At 42.7% G+C, this 12,080-nt stretch overlaps 1 protein-coding gene across 3 annotated transcripts in view; it reads right to left on the reverse strand.

Moving 5' to 3' along the window:
• The window catches only part of ERAP1 (endoplasmic reticulum aminopeptidase 1), a 120,806-nt gene that overhangs the window by 86,022 nt on the left and 22,704 nt on the right, over positions 1–12,080 (reverse strand). For 2 of the 3 annotated variants that reach the window (XM_082375552.1, XM_082375551.1), the window contains exon 2: positions 739–795. In XM_082375552.1, coding sequence (XP_082231678.1) covers positions 739–795 — 57 coding nt within the window. Of the gene's footprint in view, positions 1–738; positions 1,500–12,080 lie in introns of those variants that run through there. The other variant, XM_082375548.1, reaches the window with a different exon arrangement.

Here is a 12,080-nt window from a genome sequence, read left to right on the forward strand (position 1 = left end):
CTGTAAATGTCTCAAGGTTAAGAAATGAAAACCTAAGGAAACCAATCACAAACAGCCAACTAGTCTTCCCCAAATAAAGCAACTGCTTAAACTATAGCCAATCAAATAATTTCCTAGCTTTGCTTCCACTTCTCTGTTAAAGTCTTTCCCCTAGGGGCTTCCCTGGTGGTGCAGCAGCTGGGAATCCGCCTGCCAATGCAGGGGACACAGGTCCGAGCCCTGGTCCAGGAAGATCCCACATGCCATGGAGCAACTAGGCCCATGCGCCACAACTACTGAGCCTGCGCTCTGGAGCCCATGAGCCACAACTGCTGAGCCCGTGTGCCACAGTTACTGAAGCCCACATGCCTAGAGCCCATGCTCTGCAGCAGGACAGGCCACCGCAACGAGAAGCCCGCACACCACAACAAGGAGTAGCCCCTGCTCGCCACAACTAGAGAAAGCCTGCACACAGCAACAAAGACCCAACACAGCCAAAAATAGATAAATAAATTAATTCATTTAAAAACAAAAAGTCTTTCCCCTAGCTCCTGTTGGTAGAGCATGACGGACACTTCTGGTTTGATGAGGCCTGATTCAAATTGTTGCTCAAACTCTTAACATTTTTAATATGCTTCAGTTTATTTTATAACACAATTCATTTGAGTGAATTAACATTAAAGAAACACATGGGATAGGAGAACAGATTACATGTTTGCATTGTCATTATTATAACAACAACATAATGAAGGTACTCACCACTAAATCTTGTTGCCTGTGATGAAGAAAGTTGAAGAAATATCCCATGCACTTGAGCTGCAAAAACGTAAACAGTAATTCTGTCAAAACTATTTTCACAGGATACATTGAATCTCTCACTCTTGAAAAATTGTGTTAACAGGAAGGCTTTGGAGGAAAAGTCAACCCAAGTGGGTGGGCAGAGGTGTGACCAGATCAAAGCTGCCCCTGGGGGTTCCCTAGTGAATTGCATAGCAACCTCTGATTTTAGGATAAAGACTATGGTTCCTCTCCATGACTCACAGCAACCAGCCATTTTGCTCAAAAAAAAAAAAAAAAAAAAAAAATGGTGATGCAGTTTTTAAGCTTTGGCTCACCACCAGAGGAGATGGCAGCAGAATTTTGGCCACTTTTGGGTTATTTCTACCTCTTTCACTTAAGAGCTTGAGCTACACTTAGATCTGCTTTCACAGTCAAGTGAATTTGAGTTCCAAGACATCTCCTTCTTGGTCTTGTAGGTAAGAGGGAATAGAAAGATACAGAGGAAGGGAATTTTCAGTTCTCTGGTAATTAGTGCAAATACACACACACACATGCACACATGTACACACGTATGTGTTTGTGGGTATGTGTTTTCCTTCTCAAGAGTAAACCCAACGTATCACAGGTGGATTATCTCTGTGCCTTTCTGCCCCTGCACATCTCCTCTCAGCGTCATGGAAGCCCACAGCTGGACTCAGAAAATAATAGAGCTAAGTAGTTTACCAAGGCACCGACCTTTGATGGGTGTCAAAACTAGCGCTGATATTTAACAGATATGCATAGCGCAATTGTTCCAGTAGTTAAAATGTTGAAATACTTCCATACGGCTTTCCTGAGCCCACAAGTCTCTAGACCACCATTCTGGTCTCCCTAGTTTCTCCCCTGGGACTTCCAGAAGTCCCCCCACCCCAGCTTACCCACCTCTGGACTTCTTCACCGACCAGAAACGGAAGGTTTAAGGTCTGGCCCAGCAGGGCAGACAGGCCTTGCTCTGCACTAAGGCAGCCACTGTTCTAATTGATCTATGGTATGTGTGTAGTACTGAGTATTAAATACCTTTAATGTCACCCCTAGGTAAAACATCACTGCAAATGTCACATGATGGGGGAAATTACATATGCTGAAACTTTTGTCAAGAAGACAACTGTATGGAGTTAGGAGGAACAGTGTTAAAATTCCTGAGGTGAAAACTAGGATGAGACCTCAAGCAACGTGCATGACTCACCTAAGAAAGAGTGGGTCTTGTTAAGTATAGTGCTGGGAATGACCGTGGGCCACAGGTGAATTGCTGGGACAGTTGGGGAAAAACTATTTTCCCTTCCTCAAATGCAGTCGTCAACCTTCCCTACAAATACATTTTGGACAAATATTTAAAGACTATTAATTTGGAAAGAGACAAATTATTAGCCTCTCTGGGGTAGGAACATATTTCAGGCTAATACAGTTTGAGCGATTTGACATCAACTTCCACCTTACTCTCAGCACGCTCGAAGCCTCCCTCACGTCCCGGCACCCATCCTGTGCTCAGGAACAGTGCAAGAGCTAGTTCACAGCTCGCTGCAACTACTCACACCAGCTTGGCTGCTGCTTCTGCTCTGTTGCCCTCATTCCGTTAATTAGCCTTTGGCCGCAGATCCACAGCTGGCCCCTCCAGCAGCCCTTGCTCCATCCCCCTTTCCCCGTCTCCGGCACTGTTCTCAGTGGGGCACTGTCTTCACTGGTCTCTCCCATGTAACACCTTGTGAAATGGGTACCACCAGCTTTCTGATGTAAATACCCTTATTTGTCTCATTTCACTCATCTGCTGGGTTTTCCATCTGTTACCTCTTCTGGACCTTGTGGACATTGACCAGCCACTTCTTCTACCTCCCCGCTCCAGACCCTGATTTCCATCTGGTCCTTCTGCCTCCTGATGCCCTCAGCTGGCTCCTTCCCTCAGAGCCTCATCCTTACACACCTTTCTCGTCCAGGCTCTACCACAATTGCTCCACTGAGCCACTTACTGTTCCTCCGAGTGTGACCTATCCTTTCTTCTGCCTCCAAACCTCTGCATGTGTTGCTCTCTTTACCTACAGTGCAATCTCCACTCTGCCTGGCTAACACCTTCTCATCTTTCAGGACTTAGCGTCATGTCACTTCCTCAAAGAAGCCTTCCTGGATTGCCCAGGGCTGGGTTAAGTTAGGCTCCTATGTGTTCTCAAAGCATCTTGTCTTACTCCTCCCACAGACTTATCACACTAGGTTATTGCTGCCTTTTTGTTTCTTTCTCCCAATAGAAGTGAGAACTTTGGGGGAAGAAATTGCATCTTGTGCTCACTTTATCCTCAACATCTAGCATAATGCCTGACATAGAAAACCCTCAATAAATTTTTTCTGTAATGAACTACAACAATAAATTGTAACATAAATAGTTAATATTTCTCATGTAACCCTGTGAAGCAGCTATCTTATCATCATTCCCACTATACAGATGAGGAAACTGAGCACAGAAAAATTAAGTGACTTTCCCAAAGTTACATAGCCAAGAAATACAGACGTGAGTTTCAGATCCAGGTAGTCTGTCTCCAGAGACTATATAAATTACTACTCTATACTCTATGCCTCTTGCTTTTGAGTTGTTAGGGATAGAACCACAGCGATAATACAGTATCGTTTCTCATTAATTCAAAATAACCTTAAAAACCATGTATTTGGTGAGAAAACATATTTATTCAGCCTATCTTAATCCGGACTGAATATAATGTATTTTATATCCAGGCCTAGACAACAGGTCCCTAGGGACTAGGGCAAAGAGTAAGGAAGAAAAAAAGTGGGGTCAGAGGGAAAATACCTAAAAATCATGTCCAAAGGATAAAGCCAAGATCAGGTCCCCAGTATGTGTTCAAAACGGGTCAGAGGGCAAAGGTGAGGTGGGAAGCTGTGAGAGCAAGAACAAGGGGCAGCAGGTTGGAAGGGCAAAGAGTCTGAACTGTAAATTCTACATGTTTTTGCTGTTAAGCCACAATGGGAGACCAATTTGGTTACAGCAAACATTGAGCCACGAGTACATTCATAAACTTCCTCTTCATGTAATTGCACCTGATGACCTTGAAATAGTAACTTGATGACTGGTGACAGCCATTCAACTTGGGGTTTATGCCAGCGAATACCGAGTATCTCTCAGGTATCTCTGAGCCTTAAATCTGGCTGACAGCATTTATCTTCAGTAACAGAGTTAACTAGATTTACAGCACATGAAATTGCTCCCCTGGGCCAGCATTTCATTTGTTAGACGTGCTGTCTTAATAGAGCCCAGAGAAGCCCCTAACTTAGATTAATCATGGTATGTAAATAAATAGTCAACATAGCTAATATTTCATGCCCAGAATGGAAGACCAACAAGGGAATAAAAGTGAGAAAAGAAAGAATAACAAAGTGGAATACCGACAAGTTGTTCTCATTTTAAAACTCCCCTGTGTCCTTGGTTCATAGGCACACACAAATCAAATGGTGGCAGCCACCAAATAATTCTAAGAAGGCTGGCTCTGAAAACTGCTCCTTCAAAACATAATATTGGGGGAAACCTTCAATATGGCAGAAGAGTAAGACGTAGAGATCACCTTCCTCCCCACAAATACATCAGAAATACATCTACACGTGGACCAACTCCTACAGAACACCTACTGAACGCTGGCAGAAGATGTCAGACCTCCCAAAAGGCAAGAAACTCCCCACGTACCTGGGTAGGGCAAAAGGAAAAAGAAAAAACAGACAAAAGAATAGGGACCGGACCTGCACCAGTGGGAGGGAGCTGTGAAGGAGGAAAGGTTTCCACACACTAGGAAGCCCCTTCGTGTGCGGAGACTGCAGGGGGCGGAGGGGGGAAGCTTCAGAGCCACGGAGGAGAGCACAGCCACAGGGGTGCGGAGAGCAAAGCGCAGAGATTCCCGCACGGAGGATCGGTGCCGAGCAGCACTCACCAGCCTGAGAGGCTTGGCTGCTCAACCGCCGGGGCAGGCGGGGCTGAGAGCTGAGGTTCGGGCTTCGGTTGGATCCCAGGGAGATCCAACCCCAGTTGGGTTGGCGGCGTGAACACAGCCTGAAGGGGCTAGTGCACCACAGCTAGCCGGGAGGGAGTCCGGGAAAAAGCCTGGACCTGCCTAAGAGACAAGGGACCACTGTTTCGAGGTACGCGAGGAGAGGGGATTCAGAGCAGCTCCTAAATGAGCTCCAGAGACAGGCGCGAGCTGCGGCTATCAGCGCGGACCCCAGAGACGAGCATGGGACGCTAAGGCTGCTGCTGCCGCCACCAAGAAGCCTGTGTGCAAGCACAGGTCACTATCCACACCGCCCCTCCCGGGAGCCGGTGCAGCCCGCCACTGCCAGGGTCCCGTGATCCAGGGACAACTTCCCCGGGAGAACACACGGCACGCCTCAGGCTGGTGCAACATCACGCCGCCTCTGCTGCCGCAGGCTCACCTCGCATCCGTACCCCTCCCTACCCCCGGCCTGAATGAGCCAGAGCTCCCGGAATCAGCTGCTCCTTTAACCCCATCCTGTCTGAGCAAAGAACAGACGCCCTCAGGCGACCTACACGCAGAGGCAGGTCCAAATCCAAAGCTGAACCCCAGGACCTGTGCAAAAAAAGAAGAGAAAGGGAAATTTCTCCCAGCAGCCTCAGGAGCAGTGGATTAAATCTCCAAAATCAACTTGATATACCCTGCATCTGTGGAATACTTGAATACACAATGAATCATCCCAAACTGAGGCAGTGGACTTCGGGAGCAACGATATATTATTTTTTTTCCTTTTTCTCTTTTTCGTCTGGATGACAGGGTCTTGGTGCTCCGGCTGGGTGTCAGGCCTGTGCCTCTGAGGTGGGAGAGCCGAATCCAGGACATTGGTCCACCAGAGACTTCCCAGCTCCACATAATATCAAACGGCAAAAATCTCCCAGAGATCTCCATCTCAACACCAAGACCCAGCTCCACTCAATGCCCAGCAAGCTACAGTGCTGGACACCCTATGCCAAACAACTAGCAAGACAGGAACACAACCCCATCCATTAGCAGAGAGGCTGCCTAAAATCATAATAAGGCCACAGACACCCCAAAACACACCACCAGATGTGGACTTGCCCACCAGAAAAACAAGATCCAGCCTCATCCACCAGAACACAGGCACTAGTCCCCTCCACCAGGAAGCCTACACAACCCACTGAACCAACCTTAGCCACTGGGGACAGACACCAAAAACAACGGGAACTACGAACCTGCAGCCTGCGAAAAGGAGACCCCAAACACACTAAGTTAAGCAAAATGAGAAGACAGAGAAACTCACAGCAGATGAAGGAGCAAGGCAAAAACCCACCGGACCTAACAAATGAAGAGGAAATAGGCAGTCTACCTGAAAAAGAATTCAGAATAATGATAGTAAAGATGATGCAAAATCTTGGAAATAGAATGGAGGAAATACAAGAAATGTTTAACAAGGACCTAGAAGAACTAAAGAGCAAGCGAACAGTGATGAACAACACAATAAATGAAATTAAAAATTCTCTAGAAGGAATCAATAGCAGAATAACTGAGGCACAAGAACAGATAAGTGACCTGGAAGATAAGATAGGGGAAATAACTACCTCAGAGCAGAATAAAGAAAAAAGAATGAAAAGAATTGAGGACAGTCTCAGAGACCTCTGGGACAACATTAAATGCACCAACATTTGAATAATAGGGGTCCCAGAAGAAGAAGAGAAAAAGAAAGGGTCTGAGAAAATATTTGAAGAGATTATAGTTGAAAACTTCCCTAATATGGGAAAGGAAATAGTTAATCAAGTCCAGGAAGCACAGAGAGTCCCATACAGGATAAATCCAAGGAGAAACATGCCAAGACACATATTAAACTACCAAAAATTAAATACAAAAAATATATTAAAAGCAGCAAGGAAAAAACAACAAATAATATACAAGGGAATCCCCATAAGGTTAACAGCTGATCTTTCCACATAAACTCTGCAAGACAGAAGGGAGTGGCAGGACATATTTAAAGTGATGAAAGGGAAAAACCTACAACCAAGATTACTTTACCCAGCAAGGATCTCATTCAGATTTGACGGAGAAATTAAAACCTTTAAAGAGAAGCAGAAGCTAAGAGAATTCAGCATCACCAAACCACCTTTACAACAAATGCTAAAGGAACTTCTCTAGGCAGGAAACACAAGACAAGGAAAAGACCTACAATAACAAACCCAAAACAATTAAGAAAATGGTAATAGGAACATACGTATCAATAATTACCTTAAATGTAAATGGATTAAATGCTCCCACCAAAAGACATAGAGTGGCTGAATGGATACAAAAACAAGACCCGTATATATGCTGTCTACAAGAGACCCACTTCAGACCTAGGGACACATACAGACTGAAAGTGAGGGGATGGAAAAAGATATTCCATGCAAATGGAAATCAAAATAAAGCTGAAGTAGCAATTCTCATAGCAGACAAAATAGACTTTAAAATAAAGACTATTACAAGAGACAGAGAAGGACACTACATAATGATCAAGGGATCAATCCAAGAACATAGAACAATTGTAAATATTTATGCACCCAACATAGAAGCACCTCAATACGTAAGGCAAATGCTAACAGCCATAAAAGGGGAAATCGACAGTAACACAATCATAGTAGGGGACTTTAACACTCCACTTTCACCAATGGACAGATCATCCAAAATGAAAATAAATAAGGAAACACAAGTTTTAAATGATACATTAAACAAGATGGACTTAATTGACATTTATAGGACATTCCATCCAAAATCAACAGAATACACTTTCTTCTCAAGTGCTCATGGAACATTCTCCAGGATAGGTCCTACCTTGGGTCACAAAACAAGCCTTGGTAAATTTAAGAAAATTGAAACCGTATCAAGTATCTTTTCTGACCACAACGCTGTGAGACTAGATATCAATTGCAGGAAAAAAATCTGTAAAAAATACAAACACATGGAGGCTAAACAATATGCTACTTAATAATCAAGAGATCACTGAAGAAATCAAGGAGGAAATCAAAAACTACCTAGAAACAAAGGACAATGAAAACACGATGACCCACAACCTATGGGATGCAGCAAAAGCAGTTCTAAGAGGGAAGTTTATAGCAATACAATCCTACCTCAAGAAACAAGAAACATCTCAAATAAACGACCTAACTTTACACCTAAAGCAATTAGAGAAAGAAGAACAAAAAAACCCCAAAGTTAGCAGAAGGAAAGAAATCATAAAGATCAGATCAGAAATAAATGAAAAAGAAATGAAGGAAACAATAGCAAAGATCAATAAAACTAAAAGCTGGTTTTCTGAGAAAATAAACAAAATTGATAACCATTAGCCAGACTCATCAAGAAAAAAAGGGAGAAGACTCAAATCAATAGAATTAGAAATGAAAAAGGAGAACTAACAAGTGACACTGCAGAAATACAAAGGAACGTGAAAGATTACTACAAGCAACAATATGCCAATAAAATGGACAACTTGGAAGAAATGGACAAATTCTTAGAAAAGCACAACCTTCCGAGACTGAACCAGGAAGAAATAGAAAATATAAACGGACCAATCACAAGCACTGACATTGAAACTGTGATTAAAAATTTTCCAACAAACCAAAGCCCAGGACCAGTTGCCTTCACAGGCGACTTGCATCAAACATTTAGAGAAGAGCTAACATCTATCCTTCTCAAACTCTTCCAAAATACAGCAGAGGGAGGAACACTCCCAAACTCATTCTATGAGGCCACCATCACCCTGATACCAAAACCAGACAAATATGTCATGAAGAAAGAAAACTACTGGCCAATATCACTGATGAACACAGATGCAAAAATCCTCAACAAAATACTACCAAGCAGAAACCAACAGCACATTAACAGGATCATAAACTGTAATCAAGAGGGGTTTATTCCAGGAATGCAAGGATTCCTCAATATACGCAAATCAATCAATGTGATACAGGATATTAACAAATTGAAGAATAAAAACCATATGATCATCTAAATAGATGCAGAAAAAGCTTTTGACATAATTCAACACCCATTTATGATAAAAGCCCTCCAGAAAGTAGGCATAGAGGGAACTTACCTCAATATAATAAAGGCCATATATGACAAACACACAGCCAACATCGTCCTCAATGGTGAAAAACTGAAACCATTTCCACTAGGATCAGGAACAAGACAAGGTTGCCCACTCTCACCATTATTATTCAACATAGTTTTGGAAGTTTTAGCCACAGCAATCAGAGAAGAAAAAGAAATAAAAGGAATCCAAATCCGGAAAGAATAAGTAAAGCTGTCACTGTTTCCAGATGACATGATACTATACATAGAGAATCCTAAAGATGCTACCAGAAAACTACTAGAGCTAATCAATGAATTTTAGTAAAGTAGCACAATACAAAATTAATGCAAAGAAATCTCTTGCATTCCTGTACATTAATGATGAAAAATCTGAAAGAGAAATTAAGGAAACTCTTCCATTTACCACTGCAACAAATAGAATAAAATACCTAGACATAAACCTACCTAAGGAGAGAGCAAACCTGTATGCAGAAAACTATAAGACACTGATGAAAGAAATTAAAGATGATACAAACAGATGGAGAGATATACCATGTTCCTGGATTGGAAGAATCAACATTGTGAAAATGCCTATAATACCCAAAGCAATCTACAGATTCAATGCAATCCCTATCAAACTACCACTGGCATTTGTCACAGAACTAGAACAAAAAATTTCACAATTTGTATGGAAACCCAAAAGACCCTGAATAGCCAAAGCAATCTTGAGAAAGAAAAACGGAGCTGGAGGCATCAGACTCCCTGACTTCAGACTATACTACAAAGCTACAGTCATCAAAACAGTATGGTACTGGAACAAAAAGAGAAATATAGATCAATGGAACAGGATAGAAAACCCAGAGATAAACCCACGTACATATGGTCTCCTTATTTTGTTAAAGGAGGCAAGAATATACAATGGAGAAAAAACAATCTCTTCAATAAGTGGTGCTGGATAAACTGGACAGCTACATGTAAAAGAATGAAATTAGAACACCCCCTAACACAATACACAAAAATAAACTCAAAATGGATTAAAGACCTAAATGTAAGGTCAGACACTATAAAACTCTTAGAGGAAAACATAGGCAGAACACTCTATGACATAAATCACAGCAAGATCCTTTTTGACCCACCTCCTAGAGAAATGGAAATAAAAACAAAAATATACAAATGGGACCTAATGAATCTTAAAAGCTTTTGCACAGCAAAGGAAACCATAAACAAGATGAAAAGACAACCCTCAGAATGGAAGAAAATATTTGCAAATGAAACAACTGACAAAGGATTAATCTCCAAAATTTACAAGCAGCTCATGCAGCTCAATATCAAAAAAACAAACAACCCAATCCAAAAATGGGCAGAAGACCTAAACAGACATTTCTCCAAAGAAGATATACAGATTGCCAACAAACACATGAAATGATGCTCAACATCACTAATCAGTAGAGAAATGCAAATCAAAACTACAATGAGGTATCACCTCACACCATTCAGAATGGCCATCATCCAAAAATCTACAAACAATAAATGCTGGAGAGGGTGTGGAGAAAAGGGAACCCTCTTGCACTGTTGGTGGGAATGTAATTGATACAGCCAATATGGAGAACAGTATGGAGGTTCCTTTAAAAACTAAAAATAGAACTCCCCTATGACCCAGCAATTCCACTACTGGGTATATACCCTGAGAAAACCATAATTCAGAAAGAGTCATGTACCACAATGTCATTGCAGCTCTATTTACAATAGCCAGGACATGGAAGCAACCTAAGTGTCCATCGATAGATGAATGGATAAAGAAGATGTGGCATATATATATACAATGGAATATTACTCAGCTGTAAAAAGAAACGAAATTGAGTTATTTGTAGTGAGGTGGATGGACCTAGAGTCTATCATACAGAGTGAAACACATATATATGGAATCTAAAAAAAAAAAAGGGTTATGAAGAACCTAGGGGCAGGACGGGAATAAAGACGCAGACCTATTAGAGAATGGACTTGAGGACATGGGGAGGAGGAAGGGTAAGCTGGGACGAAGTGAGAGAGTGGCATGGACATATATACACTACCAAATGTAAAATCGACAGCTAGTTGGAAGCAGCTGCATAGCACTGGAGATCAGCTCAGTGCTTTGTGACCACCTAGAGGGGTGGGATAGGGAGGGTGGGAGGGAGACGCAAGAGGGAGGAGATATGGGGATATATGTATATGTATAGCTGATTCACTTTGTTATAAAGCAGAAACTAACACACCATTGTAAAGCAATTATATTCCTATAAAGATGTTAAAAAAAAACCCAAACATATTATTGGCTGCTACGTGCCAAATGAAAAGGTGAAACTCATTTTGGATGACCCTCCCCACTACACACACACACACACACACACACACACACACACACACACACACACACACACACTGTAGGCAGCAGAACTCTTTTCCTCATCTCTGGACCCCCATGACTAGCACAGAGCCTGGCTTATTAGGCATCAGATGTTTGCTGACTTGGTCTCTGAGCCACACAGGAGCACTCTCCTTGTCCCTTGCAGGCTGTTCTCGGGCTCTGTTCCACCTGAGCACAAAGCCCCTCAGCGTGACAGGGCAGCAGCGCACAGTAGGCCAGGCTCCGGCTTCACCCTCCCAGCTACTAGCTGCTCTTCTGCAAGTGTGTGTTGAGACCAGGGAACAGTTCTGCTGGCCACTGTGCTGCCTGGCGCTGCCAGACTGTGCTCTGTGATGCTAGATGGACTGGACCAGGAGGGACGTTCTCCCCTGTGGGGAGAGGGATCCCTGCTCATGTCTCTCCAGAATGGGGACAGTCTGTGCCTCAGTGTCACTCTAGCTGCCTCGTAATGTGGAGAATGCCCTGGACAGAGCTGGAATGTTAGACCCCTGCCTTGACCCTTCCGCTGGTCACTGTTAAGATCCCAGCAAATGACTTAACCTCACTGAGCTTCAGTTTTCTCATGTGTGAAATGAGGTGATACGTGCCATGATTTCTGTACAGAATTGCTCTGAGGATCAATGGCATAATATATATGAAAGTGCTTTTTTGACTGTAAAGCAAGCCTAATAAATATAACTGGTATTATTGGTAGTTTTTGTGGGATTATCAACATTGGTTGGTTTCTATGACTCTGATCTACTGACCTCAGCTTCATAAAATCAGTAAGGTCAAGAGGGCTGTGCTACTGTATGAGGGGGATTTTCACATGTGAAATTTAA

Source organism: Balaenoptera borealis (genome assembly GCF_965194805.1).
Source record: "Balaenoptera borealis genome assembly, chromosome: 2".
NCBI classification, from domain to species: domain Eukaryota; kingdom Metazoa; phylum Chordata; class Mammalia; order Artiodactyla; family Balaenopteridae; genus Balaenoptera; species Balaenoptera borealis.